We start from the raw sequence: 16,410 nt of genomic DNA, 5'->3' as shown, positions 1-16,410 counted from the left end.
GATCACCGCCAGAGGCACAGACAGAATGTGCATCCTTGATCCGATCAGATATCAGCTTATCAGACACCGGCTCAGAGGACAGCACAGGACCGGAGCGATGCCCAGCCTGGCGGGCAGACTTCCAGATCGCCAACCCCCACCTCCACCCCGACCGAGACAGAGAGCTCAGCCCCGGTTTGTCTGCTGCATTGTCAGGCTCTGCACAGCGGGCTCAGTGCGGCCCATGCAGAGGCAGAGCTGAGGCCAGAAACTGTGCATTTTTCCTCGACCGGTCACCCTGGTGGCTCCAACGTGCACAGCTCAGCCGAGCAGAGCCATGCCATGCTTCTTGGGCGTTACCCCCGCGGACGCCCAGCGCAGGAGACTGGAGGGCAGCCGAGAGAAGGATGCAGAGAAGACAGGACCCCAGGAGAGCCCTTACAAGAAGAAAATCTTGTGAAATAAGTGATTCCCCCCACCCAGGAAAGTGTTATAATCAAGCCTCTTCCTTTTATTTCCATATAAAATTACGTCTCATTTTCCTGCAAATGCTGAAGCAGAGGTGATGCTTTTGGGCGAGGCACCACCTTGACTCCATGACTCTCCCGGCCCTGGGACGCCATGTAAGAAGCATCCACGCACCACATTCTGAAGACGTCATTTACACTGTGAAATGTCGCTGTGAGGGCAGGAGCCCATGCGTGTGTGGCAGCTGCACCGGGCTCTCTGTGGGGGTTCATTCTATTGTTCCGGAGCACGGTGGGTGGGTGGCTGAGCTCAGAGGTTTCCGCGTGCAGTGACACAACCCGGAGCCATCAAAAGCCACAGCATGAGACACACGGGTGGGGTGGGGACAGCTTGGGGCACAGGAAGAGTGACACCATCCCCGCGTAGTAACTGCTACAGGGAGCCCAAGAATGGTAGCAGGGACGTCAGCAGCACATGGCTCTGCCCCTGGAGCAGCTCTATGTGATTCCATGTTTTGCATTGGAAAATGATTTTTTTTTAAAGATTTTATTTGTTTACTTGAGAGATAGAAGAAGAGAGAGGGCGCGCACATGAGCAGGGGAGGGGGGACTGAGGGAGGACAAGCCTATATGGGAGTTTGACATGGGGCTCGAACCCACGACCCTAAGATCATGACCTGAGCCAAAACCAAGTCAGACGCTTAACAGACTGAGCCACCCAGTCACCCCTTGTGTCGGAAAGTGATTTTGATCTGCAAAGATTCATCATCCTCGTCTTCCATGGGAGGAAAACCATCTCGCCTGTGGAGTGTTCTAAAGTAAAGTTTGTTCAGCGCCCGTGTAATAAGTGCTCACGCTGACAGTTAGAACTGCTGGAGAAGAGAGCCAGGCCCAGTGGTCTTCATTTAACCCTTCAGGATGGCGGCAACAACTAGAAAGCGGGAGACCAAAGCATGCGTTGTGAGGGGCTCCCAGTATGCCTGCTGCTCGCTCTCTTGTGTTGGAGAGACACCTGCAGAGTAGGGAATTTTACAGGACGGTGCAAACCAAGGGCATGTTTACATTGCGGACCACGCATCTCAGAACACATGCTCTGTAAGCTCACCCACTGGGGTCTAATTCAGAGCCACGGCTGGGGGCGGCTCCTGGGCCTTCACCACCAGAGAGCGTGTTTGGGAAACCAGGAGTATAACCCGGAGTGGCCAGTCCTGCTTCTGCCCAGGCAGGGGAGTGGAGACTCAGCCCCACCTGCCATGGACATGGTCTTCTGGCCCCACATGACCGGAGTCAGGCAGCCCATCAGCACTCAAGCCGACACGGCAGATGGAGCCAGCAGGCCAGTTCTCAGAACGACGAACAGTGGCCTCGTCCCCTTGGGTTGCATGCGGGTTGCCTAGAGTTAAGACAAACAAGGGGTGCCTGAGGGGCTCAGATGGTTATGTGTCTGCCTTCCGTTCAGGGTGTGATCCCGGGGTCCGGGGGTCAAGCCCCATATTGGGCTCCCTGCTCAGCAGGGTGCCTGCTTCCCCCGCTCCCTCTCCCCCCTCCCCTGTTCCTGCTCTCATTTTCTCTCAAATAAATAAATTTTTAAAACAAATCTAGAAAGACAAAGGGCTTTAGAGATTAGGGCTGCTTGTCCCACTGTGCCCCAGCCAAGAATCTCTTTGAAGTCCTACCCGTGGCTGAACACAGCCTCCAGCCTCTGTCTCCAAGGACCCTAATCAGAGCGCGCTCACAGCCCTGCAGGCGGCTGAGCAGAAGGCAGAGCCCACAGCTTCTCCCGTCGGCAGAGCAAGGGGTTCAGCACACACTCTGCCCCATTCGAGTCCCCACACCATGAGCTGTGCAGGCTCTGGTCCTGTCCTGATGGTCTGATTCACAGTCCCATCTCCTACAGAATAAAATGTGCCATCCCGACCACCCAGGAAGCCGGCCCAGACACTCAGACAAGGAGGAGCCCTTTCGAAAGCTTCAGGTAGGCAGGAAACTGAGCCTTCAAACTCCTGCACCCAACCCCAGAGACGAAACGTTGTTTCACCTGAAAACAGAACATAATAGCAGGCCCCACCTGCCACGGACATTACAGCGGACTCACCCAGCGGCCCCAAACTAAGCCAACTGAAGAAAATATAAATATCTAACACGTTAGCAATAAAAGACAAAACACAGCCTCAAACTGTATAAATCCTACATTGACAGAACATAAGGACAAACAGACAAGTCCACAGTCCAAATGGGAAGTTTCACACACACCTGTGAATAACGGATAGAATGATTCTACGAAAAACCAGTAAGGGGGCACCTGGGGGGCTCAGTCAGTTAAGCACCAGCTCAGGTCATGATCTCAGGGTCCTGGCATCCAGCCCCGTGTCATGCTCCTTGCTTGGCGGGGAGCCTGCTTCTCCCCCTGCCTGCTGCCCCCTCTGCTTGGGCTCTCTCCATCACGTCCCTAACAAACAAATAAATAAAATCTTAAAAAGTAAATAAATAAATGGAAAATCACAGATATTTAGAAAATAAGCTACAAACTTTCAAACAACCCAAGGATCAGAAACAGCACACTACAGTGAATGCTAATGAAAACAGAACATATCAAAACCTATGAGAGGCGATGAAACAATGTCTAGAGGGAAGCATGTCATCATAAGTGTGTGTGTACACACACACACACACACACACACACACAGAGAGAGAGAGAGAAAGAAAAAGAAGGTAGAAATCACAGATCTGAATCTCTCTCTCAGGAAGTTACCAAAAGAAAAAAAAAAGAAAAAGGTGACAAGCCAAAGAGTGTGAAAGGACAGAACGAGAAACAAAACACAAAAACATGCAAAAAAATCAGAAGTCAATGAAATAGAAAATAAACACAATTATCACTAAAGCCAAACACTTGTTTTATTCAAAAAAAACAACTAACATTTATTACCTTCTGACAAGACTGATCAAAAAAATAAAAGTATGAAGAGGGAGAGAGAGAGAGAACATAAATCAAAATGTATCTGTGAAATTGGGAATATTCCCACATACCCTTCAGATGTAACAACGAATTTATACAGTAAAATTGCTCAGGAAATGCTTCTCCCATGCACCCTCTTGCAGACTGGCATTTTAAGATATCAACCAGCAAAACACGATCATAAAACAAGAGTGGGGAGGCTGAAGAGCCCAGGAGACCCGGTCTCCCACCTGGGAGAACAGAGCAGGCAATTCCTGGGAGCACTCGGGGGCACCCGCCAGCCCCAGGGGCAGGAAGGCAAGCCAGCAGGTGTCTGTCCACACAGATGGAGGGAACCCGTCTCCTCCAGAAGGGTGGCACACTGTCATGGAGGGCAGGGGACTTGGGGAGCCAAAGAACAGAAAGCCTAGGAAGAGGGAAACATTGTGAGAAAGGAAACATCATTATAACCTGCAGCCTAATTCTGCACCGAACTGTATTCATCTGGTCGTGATGTGGCTATAAGGAAAACGATCACATCACCGCAGGGGAGCGATGGGGCCCAGAGGAAGAAGCAAGGCTGCATTTCTTGAAGCGGGAAAAATGGATTAACTGCTATGTAAAGATAGAACGATACATAATGTATCAGGCCATGATACAAAGATACAATCCACAGAAACAGCTAAACAAGTTTAAAGTAGGTTGTGCTAGGGGTTGGATGTGGTAGGAGGCTGGACAGGAGACTTTTAGGAACAGGAAGTCCTGAAAGACATGAAGAATCTTTGCAACAGAATCCATTTCTTTATTTTTTAAGATGTTATTTATTTTATTTTTAGAGAAAGAGAGAGAAACAGCACCACCAGGAGGGGCAGAGGGAGAGAGAGAAGCCCAAGCAGACACCCCGCTGAGCAAGGAACCTGATGCAGGGCTCCATCCAAAACCCCTGAGATCATGACCTGAGCCAAAACCAAGAGTCAGATGCTTAACCAACTGTACCATGCAGGAACCCCCAGCATCCATTTATGAGCTGTTTGCAGGATACTGTAAACAGTGTGATCATTTTTGTGAAAATACACATATCCGCGCTCACATGAGCCATGCAAATCTGTCTGAAAAATTAACCCCAGGCTGCCTCTGATGATGAGGTTATGCGTAGATTTTTTTTTTTGCTTCTTTGTATTCTTAATATTTCTACAACAGGCATAAATTCCTTTTGTAACAATCCAACAGTTACCTTTAAAAAGTTAAGGAAGAAAATCAAGAGCCTGACTGGACAAACGTTCTATGAAATTGCTACAAATTACTTGCAAATGCTCCTTTTTTGGCCCCAGGCTCCAGATGCTGGTTCCAATGCAGAGAAATAGATGACCTCACTAACAATTTTTTTTGTTTTATTTATTCATTTCTTAGGCAATCTCCACACCCAACGTAGGACTCAAACTCGTGACCCCAAGATCAAGACTGGCATGCTCTTCCAACGGATCCAGCCTGTGATTTTAAAAGGATGCATGGAGTAAGGTGATCAAATTCTTTACCTACAGAGTTACAGAAAGGATCTTTGTAAAACATACAGAAGTACTTTTAATTACTTGAAAAATGACTTAAGGCAGTGACATTTATTTTTAAGTATCATTAACCTGGGGCACCTGGCTGGATCCAGGTTAAGGATCCAAGTTAAGGGACCCACTCAGGTCTTGATCTCAGTGTCGTGAGTTCGAGCCCCACATTGGGTTCTGCACTGGGCATGTAGCCTGCTTAAGAAATAAAATAAAAGGGAAATAAATTAAATTCATTAACTTTTCTATGGGAGTAAATTCACCATGTCTGTGTTTTTCAGAAGAGGGAAGCATGGTGCCTCCTGCAATGCCCGGCCCTCTGCGCCACACCACAGGCGGCCACCAGCCCCTTTCCAGGCACAGGCAACACCAGAAGCCAGAGACTCCCTCCCTTCCCTCAGGGGACCACCCAGCAGAGCAGGGCTCCTGAGATCCTGCCGGGATGCTCCTGACAAAACCCAATGTTGCCACCGCATCACTGTTCCTAACATGGCCATCTGTGCCCTGCGCAGTAGTGGGCAGGGGCTCCAGATCCTGGCACAGGACCCAGCTCTCTTGTGTGCTTAGTGAATGATCGTTCAATATCTAAATGAATTCATGCATTAACTAGGGAGACACAATACAACCACTGGTGGGCTGATAGAACTTTTTAACCTGAGCTCCAAATTTTCAAGTCAAGGTACCTGCTTTCAATCAACTATTAACTCAGGAACACTCATTTGTTTCAAAAACTCATTAATTGTTTTAAGTCTCATTTATTCTTGCATTCACATCAGAGGCCTTCCTTTTTGACCACGTTCCTTGCTACTCAAGCCCTGACTCCATAAATCAGAAAATTTCAGGTACAAGGAACCTTGGAGGAAGAGCAACTTGTCAGTGTCACCCAGAACCTTGGAGATGGAAGGATGAGGGCGCCAGTGGTGGGCCACTGGGTAAGTGGACCGAGCCACGCCCACCCACGTAGTGGACACGCCCACTTATTTACATGGACACGCCCACATACGCAGACACACTCGCCTAAAAGGACACACCCATGGACACGCCCACCCGCTTATACTCACACACCCCACCTACTTACCGTAAGTCTGGAGCTTTTCCATCAGTTTATCAACATCAATGTGCAGTTGGCTCTCTATAAAGTTTCTTATAAACTTGTTCCTCAGGGCTTCCTAAGGAAAATAATACAGCGTAAACAAAAATAATCTCATTTCCTCTTACTAAATAATTCTTCTTAGATTTATTCGAAGTTTCATCATACAAGAAAAAGACACGTAAAGTGAATCTTGGTCAAAGAGGTTCCAAAAATCATGGTAAATGACAGGCTAACCGTTGGTTAGGACCCCACCGTGAAGAACAAGAGTACTGATCCTGACAATTCAGACTGTCATGGAAATTATGCACGGCCGCTGAAAACAAAGAATGAAGTAAGAGTTGACTTTTCAGGAGAATTTTCTAACAAGAGGAGAGGGTGATGCTTTGTAGAAGCTCATTTACAGGGCGCCTACCTAGCTGGCTCCGTCAGTAGAGCATGTGACTGTTGCTCTCCTGGTCATGAGTTCAAGCCCCATGTTGGGCATGGAGCCTACTTCAAATGAAATAAAATAATCCTTAAGGCTCTCTCTGTCCCTCCCTCCTGCTCACACACCCATGGGCACACACGCGCTCTCTCTCTAAAAACAAACAAACAAATATTAAACTAATAGATAGCTTTCTTAAAAGCTCCTTTCCAGTGTGTTCTCCACATGCCGGTTGTAGAGACAGGGTCCCTCACATGAAACCACTGTGGAAGGCTTTCTGTATTTCCTGAACCCTTTTTGGCCATCAAATGTCATCTTGGGAAGAAACTCACAGATCATGATCCACGTGATCCCTCGTTCATACTGATGGCTCCAAATCTTCTTCATCCATGTTTTCACTAAGGAGGGCTCCCCAAGGTGCTTGGAATGAAAGCCTGCTTCCTGATCGATGCCCCCGGCAATAGCCAACAGCCCACTGAGACCGAGGGAGACACTCTGAGGTCGTGCGGCCAGAGCCAGGACTCAGCAAGGAGGGGCTGGCAGAACGAGGACTGATTCTGGAACTTGTTCGTTCCCTAGAGAATACTGACACGTGACCCTGACTCCGTGTGAGCACACAGCCTCGAAACTTAGGACTTCCAGGAAGGAATTCTCAGTGTCCACCCTCTAAATTCAGGTCTGTGATTCCTCAGCCTCTGCTTCCTGGATGTGAGGATTCTATGACCCTGGCATACAGATGACAGGATTTCCTTATGAAACACTGGGGCGCACTTTTATTTTACTGGAATCCTGTGTATCTTTTGTTGAGCATCCGCCGCAGGCCAGACCAGGGTGGGCACTTCCTGTGTATTGATCATCTATGCTCGGCCACATCTCTGAGAGGGGATCACTTGCTTTTCACTGAGCAGAAAGGCCGTCTGGGTCTGGTCTGGTGGCAAGAGCCAGGTGTGGAATACAGGTGTCAGATGCTACACCCCCAAGGGCTCTTCACACTACCTGGTCATGATTGCCACACTGGGAGATGGTGTGCCACTCACCACACTTTGTCCTCAAAGACGAGAACCTCAGGCAATGGAAGAAGGAGTTGTGTTTCTAACACAGCTGCTTGACACACGGTGCTGGCTCATGGGAGGACCTCTCCCAGGAGCCACGTGGACCCCGGGATTGGGGGTGGTGGGGAGTCAGGTGCTCACATGACTTCGGAAATTCTCCGTTTGTTGTTCACGATGTTCCATGTAATTACTTCCAATGGCAGCACAGACTCTCTCAAAGCCTAAGCTATCTATGATCTGACCCATTAGAGAAAAAGCCTGCTGATCCTAGTATTAACAAATTAATCCGTGAGCAAATAAGTTCAAGAAGAAGATGACAATAGCCCTCGCACTCACACAGCGGGGGCCACTGAGAACCAGCATCGCAGACCATCAGACACCAGGATGGGACTGACGGCTGTCTCTGGGCTCTGAAACCACCTGGATTTGCCCCAGGCCAGCAGCTCCCTGCCAGGCCCACTGCCAGAAGCCGAGGGACCCCTGGCACGGGACTCCCCAGGGGAAACTGACCGCAGCTCTGGGACAGTTCACTCCACTGCTGGGCTAGACCGGGAATCAAAGCCAGCCGGGCTGGCTCCTGAGCTATGAGTCGCTTGGACTACTTGTCTGGTGCATAAGAAACAGACCAAACAGAATAAAAAGGTGAGCGTGATTTCTCCTGCCGTCAGATTTAGGGGACTTGCGGTTACACAAACGTCCCAGGTTATGATGGGGCCTACCTCCTGTGAAGTTCTGAAGCTCACAGCTGTCAGGCAGGAGTTGGCCATCTTAAACCACAGCCCCCAGAATTCTGGAATATGTTAGGGTGTAGATACAGAATGTCAGGGAGTGATGACTGGCCCTTTAAGTAGACCCACAATTGGAAAAGTATGCAAACCACTCAGAAGAGCATTAAGGTACAGAAATGTGCCTCCGTTTACGGAATTTTTTTTTAAAGATTTTATTTATTTATTTATTTATTTATTTATTTATTTGATAGAGAGCTAGCGTAAGCAGGGGTAGGGGCAGAGGGAGAGGGAGAAGTAGACTTCCCACTGACCAGGGACCCCGATGCAGGACTCGATCCTGGGACCCTGAGCCACGACCTGAGCCAAAGGCAGATGCTTCCCTGACTGAGCCACCCAGGAGTTCATCCATTTATGGAATTTAAAGAACAGGCAAATACTATTAAATTATTCATCGTGCTCATAATAATGACATCTGGCACGCATCAAGCCCTTGACAATTCACAAAGCTGACTTACACATTCAACTCTAGATCAGTATTATTAGTCAGCAGACAACCACACCCAAGGGGCTCTGTGGGCTCCTCTGAGGGGCCACTCCGAGTTCAAGGTGCGCCCTCACAGTTGCTCCCACTGCCCCTGCCCCTGGTGTGAAGGCGGCTATCACTCACCTGCAGCTGGTCGAGCATCTGGTCATTTCCTCCATTCTGAAACATGTTGGACATTTTCAGCAGCGCTCCAGTTAACATCTTCAGCTTGTCCACAAAACGGAACGTATGATTTGCCTGCAAAACAGCACACGTGGGTGTGTCTCCCACTCTATCATACTGCCTTAGGAAGATTCTTAGGGTTTGTGTGGGGACAAGAGGGGGAGAAGCCTTAGAGACACGACCGGCCACCAGAGGAAAGATCCACCAATGTCACCAGCAGGACACCGACGCCTCCCCAGGCCAGGTGACTGGCTCTAGCATCCTCATTTCCGAGGTGAGCCCTGAGACCACTCTCATGGACTCTCCCTGCAAATGCCATCCACCCATCCAGCACGGTGGCCCCAGAACTGAGCTCATTGTGGGAACAGCAGATGTCCCCAGTTATGTCCCCAGCTACATAAAATCATGTTTGTCCACATTTCCTCCTCAAAAATATACTCTCCGGGGGCACCTGGAGGGGCTCAGTTGGATTAGCAGCTGGCCTTGGCTTAGGTCAGGATCCTGGGGTCTTGGGATTGAGTCCCGATTCAGGCTCCCCACTCAGCAGACAGTCTGTGTCTCCCTCTCCCTCTGCTCCTCCCCCTGCTCATGCTCTCTCTTGAGATCACTCTCTCTCTCAAATAAATAAATTAAAAATATATATGTTCTTGGGTAATACCATGCATTTGTTCTACGATACCCAAGACTTACTGAAGATAGAGAACAACCACCTATATTTGATCCTTTATTGCCGCTGGCAGGACAAATGAGCACCAGACTTCTGTAAAACAATCTGGTATCATAAACATATTCCTAGTCAGTGACCCCCACACACAAAAATCCCATGCCTTTTTTCTAAAGATAAAACAACTCTATCCTCAGAAATGATTTAAGTGAAATAGAAAACGATATCCAGAAAAGTGGCCATGGCAACATTACTCTATTTTTAATCCTGAAATGGTCTACATGCCAAAAAGACAAGGCTGAGTAAAGAGGGTCTGGGAGGTCAACCACACATCCCTAGAGACCCTCCTCATGGCCTAGGTCAGACCAGCACAGGAGCCAAAAACAGCTGCCCCAGAAGAGAGAAGATGCTCCGTGAAGTCATGGTTTGCTGCCAGCCCAAAGACAGGGCAGGGGTCCCCCTGGGCCACGGCCGGAGCGCCCTTGAACAGCGCCCCTCAACCCCAGCAAGGCCTGGAGCCTCTCCTCCCTCAGCTTGGCTACCAGATGCATGAAGCGGTGTGCAAGGGCTTCAGTCACATCCACACTTCTCCCTCCACCTTCACATGAACCTGTCCCGTTTGCACTCACACCCTTGTCATCGTTTGCCTGCATAGGCTAAGCGCGATCCACTATGTCTACGGCTTGCGTCGTGACCCTTGTGGTCAAGAGACGAGACCAACGCGTGAACAGGAGAGAGAAAGCTCTTCATCTGAGCTGATTACATGAATGAGAGGAGAAAACATAGACAATCTCGGCCTTGTATTTTCATAACGAGTCCAGGAGGGCCAGGAAGGGAGTAATTAGAAGCCGCAATCTGGGCTGAAGACTGACCTCTAGGCCGCTGACCCCAGAGTCAGCCAACGGCAGATGGGCAGCATCCTGGAAACGGCAATAGGACAAATCTCCATGCAGAACCAACCTAGGACGCCGTCCCATCTCCCAGAGGACAGCCACGAGACACAGGAAAAACAAGACAATCCAGGACAGACGTGGGAGAGCCAAGCCTAGGAGGACTCCAGGCCCAGGGGAGGAAAGGGGCCAGAGCAGAGTCAGGAACCACAGAAGGAAGAAAACTCCCTATTGCTCACAAGAACCCCTGAGTCTGCGTGTTTTGGAGCCTTTCTTAGAACAGGTGAAAACAGTCAAGCACACGAGTGTCTAACAGATCTCATAAAATCTGGAATTCCAATTGAAAGTGGAGTACACATCCAAGAGTTCACAAGAAGCTTCTGTCTTTTTTTAAGATTTTGTTTATGTTTTTGAGAGAGAGAGAGAGAGCATGAGCAGGGATGAAGGGTAGAGGGAGAGGCAGGCTCCTCCGTGAGCAGGAAGCCCAACTCTGGGCTCAATCCCAGGACGCTGGGATCATGACCCGAGGTGAATACAGACACCTAACCGACTGAGTCATGCAGGCACCCCAACACAAGAAGCTTCTTAAGATGGAAAAAAAAAATGTAGCTTCAGACAGTTTCTCTGCAAAATTAAAGGTCGGTGTTGGTGAACCACAAACTCTGGCTCTAAGAGGAAACAGGACAAACCCAGAACTCCTGCATGCAGGCCATCTTCAGATGTCCAAGCAGAAAGAACCCAGGCTACCTGTGAACACTCCTAAAATAAGTTCCTGGAGCCCAACCTGAGGAAGAGTTAACTCAGTGTAAGAATATGATACATCTCGTAGGGCACCTCCCCAAGGGGACCCCATCCCTCCCACCCCCTCCCTCCAGCAATCCTCAGTTTGTTTCCTGAGATTAAGAGTCTCTTATGGTTTACCTCCCTCTCTGGTTTTGTCTTGTTTCATTTTTCTCTCCCTTCCCCTACGATTCTCTGTCTTGTTTCTCAAATTCCTTGTATCAGGGAGGTCATATTGTAATTGTCTTTCTCTGCCTTATTTCGCTCAGCATAACACCCTCTAGTTCCATCCACGTCATTGCAAATGGCAAGATTTCATCTTTTTGATGGCTGCATAGTATTCCTGTGTGTGTGTGTGTGTGTGTGTGTGTGTGTGTACACGCGCGCGCACATATGTATGTGTGTATATACACACCACATCTTCTTTATCCATTCACCTGTTGATGGACATCTAGGTTCTTTGCATAGTTTGGCTATTGTGGACACTGCTGCTATAAACATTCGGGTGCACGTTCCCCTTTGGGTCCCTACATTTGTATCTTTAGGGTAAATACCCAGTAGTGTGATTGCTGGGTCGTAGGGTAGCTCTATTTTCAACTTTTTAGGAACCGCCATGCTGTTTTTCAGAGTGACTGCACCAGCTTGCATTCCCACCAACCGTGTAGGAGGGAAAATAAATAAAATCTTAAAAAAAAAAAAAGAATGTGATACATCTCTGATACCGTCAAGATGGTGCTGAGCCATGAAACCATTCAAATAGAGAACTGATTTTAAAGTTTATTTATTTTAAATCATCTCCACACCCAACGTGGGGCTCAAACTCATGACCCAGAGATGAAGAGTCACATGCTCTTCCAACGGAGCCCGCCAGCAGCCCCAAAATTGATTTTTAAATAGTAGCTAACAAAGTCCTAAGTTTAATCCAGATGCACATGACAATTCTTGAAAAGAACTGTGACCATTATAAGGTTATAATGGGAAGGTTATAATTGAAATTAGAAGTCCCAGTGGCTGATGATTATGATGCCAGTTAATGGGATGATAATCTTTAGAATAGTAGGCTCCATCAGCTACAGAAGGGGTGAAGGGTGGGCATGGAAACGGGCAGGGAGGCAGGAGCTCCCACCCCAGTGAGACAGAAGGGCTCTCAGCATTCACCGTAAGAGGGAAGCTCAGCACTGAAACACAGACGGGAGGGACGCTGGCACAAAGTGTGCAACTCTCGATCTTGGGATTGTGGGTTCGAGCCCACATTGGGTATAGAGAAGACTTAAAAATAAAATCTTTTTTGGGCGCCTGGGTGGCTCAGTGGGTTAAGCCGCTGCCTTCGGCTCAGGTCATGATCTCAGGGTCCTGGGATCGAGGCCCACATCGGGCTCTCTGCTCAGCAGGGAGCCTGCTTCCCTCTCTCTCTCTCTGCCTGCCTCTCCATCTACTTGTGATCTCTCTCTGTCAAATAAATAAATAAAATCTTAAAAAAAATAAAATAAAATCTTTTTTTTAAGATTTATTTATTTATTTGACAGAGAGAGAGTGTGTGTGCACAGAAGCAGGGGCAGCAGCAAAGGGAGAGGGAGAAGCAGGTTCCCTCAGAGCAAGAAGCCCAGTGTGCGACTTGACCCCAGGACTCTACAGTCATGACCCAAGCTGAAGGCAGACACTTCATCGACTGGGCCACACAGGTGTCCCTAAAAATAAAAACTATTTAAAAAAAAAGAAGAGTAGTAAAAGATAACCACAAGGACAAAAGTAAATGTTAAAACTGTGACAGAGAATTAAACAACTTTAAACTTGCCATTCACTACAATAACTTTGAATAGGTCCAAACATCCAGTTCAAAGGGTTTCAGACCCAGTTTGTTAAGTTAGTCAGTAAGTATCTATATTTATGGAGTGTCTGTAAGCCAGGTCCAGGTATAGGTGCTAAAAATACAGCTATGCACAAAATACACAAAACTGTGTTCTTTTTATTTTGAAGATTCATTTATTTATTTGAGAGAGAGAGAGCATGTGTGTGTAGAGCGGGAGGGGCCAAGGGAGAGAGAGAATCTCACACAGACTCTGCACTAAGCACAGAGCCTGACTCGGGGCTCGATCTCATGACCTGAGATCAAGACCTGAGCCAAAACCCAGGGTCAGACGCTCAACTGACTGAGCCCCCCAGGAGCCCCCAAAACCTCTTTTCTCATTAAAGATTATGATCTACTGCACAGACAATGCTATGAAAGGCCAACTGGGTTGTTACACTGCACTGAAAACAAAGGATTTAAATATCAAGCAAAACGGAAAAAGCTAGAAATGGTAACCGCCACCAAGATAAAACTCGTGAATAAGCAGAACAAAGCTTGTTTTATTATGAAAAAAAATGGAAATTTATGGACTTGAGAGCATATCACCAAAATACATGAAGTCAGAAGGACCAGAAGTAAGTAAGGAAGTGGGTGACATGAAGCCTTTGTAGGACCAGACGGAGAGTCCTTGAAAAATCAAGTCGAGCAGATGGACCCCTGTTTGGGGTTAAAACCTTGGCTCTGCTGCTTATCAGCTGCATGCTCTTACCCAAATTATTTAAGCTGTCAGCTTCAAGCTTTGAGAAAAGTGGGGGTAGTGGATCTGGTGGTATTAAAATAAACGGACCTTCCGGTGTCTCACAACCAGGCCTGGCCCATAGCAGATGCTCAGTACACACGTCCCACACAGTCAGTCCCCACACACGTACACAGATGTTGGGTGGCCTGAGGGGAAGATCTAAAAATCTTAAACCTACAAATAGAGAACACACACACACCCCAAATGCAGACGTGTTTACATATGTAATGTGTTTTATATATGTATAAGCATCTATATATATCTTATTAGAGTTTAAATTAGTTGAAATATCCTAATTTATCATCTGTATGCATATATACCCTCACTTTTCAAACATCCAAGAAAACTGTACTGAAACTGATATGCAGTAAAATCCCAAACCATAGGAAACATTTAGGTGCATATTATGAAATTAGAATTTCTTAGCCAAGGTTGGTGTCAAGCTCTCAGCCAAGGTTGTTTAAAAGTAACAGGTTAAAAAGTTTAGATATCACAAATAACTCCTGACTTATAGACATTATTTAGGACACATTCATCTGAGAAATTGTGCAAACGTTAGCTATAACAGCATACCAGATGAAACCAAAATTCAGACTCGAATACATTTGTTATTAATTAAAAAGTGAAACTTAGTCAACATATCACAATAACACAACAAATCTGAGGAAAGCAGCAAGAGACTGATAGAAATAAATTGTGAGAAGAAATGATTTCAAGGGCACTTGGCAGGCTTAATCTGATGAGCACTTGATCTTGGGGTTGTGAATTCAAGCCCAATGGTGGGTACAGAGATTACGTAAATAAATAACTTGAAGAAGAAGAAGAAGAAGAAGAAGAAGAAGAAGAAGAAGAAGAAGAAGAAGAAGAAGAAGAAGAAGAGGAAGAGGAGGGGGAGGGGGAGGGGGAGGGGGAGGGGGAGGGGGAGGGGGAGGGGGAGGGGGAGGGGGAGGGGGAGGAGGAGGAGGAGGAGGAGGAGGAGAAAGAAGGAGGAGGAGGAAGGGAGGGAAAGAAGATTACCCACCCCACAAAGAACCAAAAAAACGCACACCTTGATTAAGAAGGGTAATTAACTGATGGCAATACTGAGATAAACCAGAGGCTGGAATGATCTGGCAAAGTATCTGAAAGCAGCCGTCTAGTGCTTCAACAAGTTTCTACAAACTGTCTTGAAACAAACTACACAGCAGAAAGTCTCAACAAGGAAATGAGTCAGACCACGGTGCGTTCCCCTGGCAGGACGAGGCATAGGGGAATCTCCCAGCCAGCAAATGCCCCCCAGTGCCTGGATGAGAGCAAGTGATGTCCCCGGGACCCTCCTTCCCGCTGCCCAGTAGATGTCTAAGAGCCTGTCCCTCCCAGGGGGCTGCATCTCCACAATGACTACCTTGGGTGGCCAGGCCTTGGTCCAGTCTGCAGAGTGCCCTGCAGAGGGCTTCCCCCGCACCCACGATGCAGATCCCGGCACCACCAGTGGGTCCCCGGAGACCTCTGCCTCCAGCTGGCCACAGTGGGGTCTGGACCCCGATCCTGGTGGGGAGGCCACTTCTAGGGCAGTCCCTGCCTTCCCTCAGTGCCTCCACCAGCCCCAGGCTCTGGACTGCTGATGCTGCATTGTTCAGAGATCCCTTCACACCCCTAACCAACTCCCTGGCACTCTAAGGTCTTGCTACGGTCCTCGCTTTTCCCATGAATCCCTCCTTGCTGTTCCAACACACTGCAAACTAACCAGATGAACACCGTGCTCAGAAAACAGCAAAAATGCACACGCCATGAAAAAAACACTAAGGAGAAAAGATAACGCAAATTTTTTTATGTCAAGGTCACTTCAAACACCAAAAACTAGCTTTAACAACAGCCTCATAATTAACAAAAGAAAAACTAGAAGCTTGCAGAGCTGACCCAGGCGAGAAGCTACAGGAGCGGACCCCAGCACTTCGGGGAGGTCGAGGCAAGACACCAAGACTCTGACGCTGCTTCTGAGGTGGGGATCCCCACGAGGACCACAGAGCGGCCACGGTCAGCAGGTGGGCTGGCTCCCTGTCTCGGGCTCCCAGAGCCCTGCCACGGAGAGTGCTCACACCCTGGGATACCTGCAGCGCTAGGTTGGCTCTCCATCCCAGAGCAGCCAGCACCCACGCCAGCCATGCCAGCCACAGCAGCAGTCTCAGGCTGCCCTTAGGCTCCAGAAACTCACTGAGGCTCAAGTAAGTGGGACCCACAGGATAGACACGCCTCGTGTCTAATTCAGCAACTTCGGATCAAACTACTGTCACAATCAAAACGACGTTCTTGGTCCTCTGACAGAGGTTTCTGGGGACCCCAGGGACATGGAAGAGCACTAGCTCTGACATTTAAGGAAAGCATTTTTTTTTAAATTTTTTATTTCTTTTCAGCATAAGAGAATTCATTGTTTTTGCACCACACCCAGTGCTCCATGCAATCCATGCCCCCTCCAATACCCACCACCTGGCTCCCCCGACCTCCCACCCCCCGCCCCTTCAAAACCCTCAGATTGTTTTTCAGAGTCCACAGTCTCTCATGGTTCACC

The 16,410-nt window shown here is 48.1% G+C and overlaps 1 protein-coding gene across 1 annotated transcript in view; it reads right to left on the bottom strand.

Annotated features, from left to right (window-relative positions):
* The window catches only part of ABCA13 (ATP binding cassette subfamily A member 13), a 340,662-nt gene that overhangs the window by 202,990 nt on the left and 121,262 nt on the right, over nt 1–16,410 (bottom strand). Inside the window, exons 29-30 of the mRNA XM_047695838.1 lie at nt 8,902–9,015; nt 6,016–6,106 (exon numbers count right to left, since the gene is read on the bottom strand). Coding sequence (XP_047551794.1) covers nt 6,016–6,106; nt 8,902–9,015 — 205 coding nt within the window. The remainder of the gene's footprint in view (nt 1–6,015; nt 6,107–8,901; nt 9,016–16,410) is intronic.

This window comes from Lutra lutra, chromosome 11 (genome assembly GCF_902655055.1).
Source record: "Lutra lutra chromosome 11, mLutLut1.2, whole genome shotgun sequence".
Classification (NCBI taxonomy): domain Eukaryota; kingdom Metazoa; phylum Chordata; class Mammalia; order Carnivora; family Mustelidae; genus Lutra; species Lutra lutra.
This window is presented reverse-complemented; position numbering and strand designations above follow the sequence as displayed.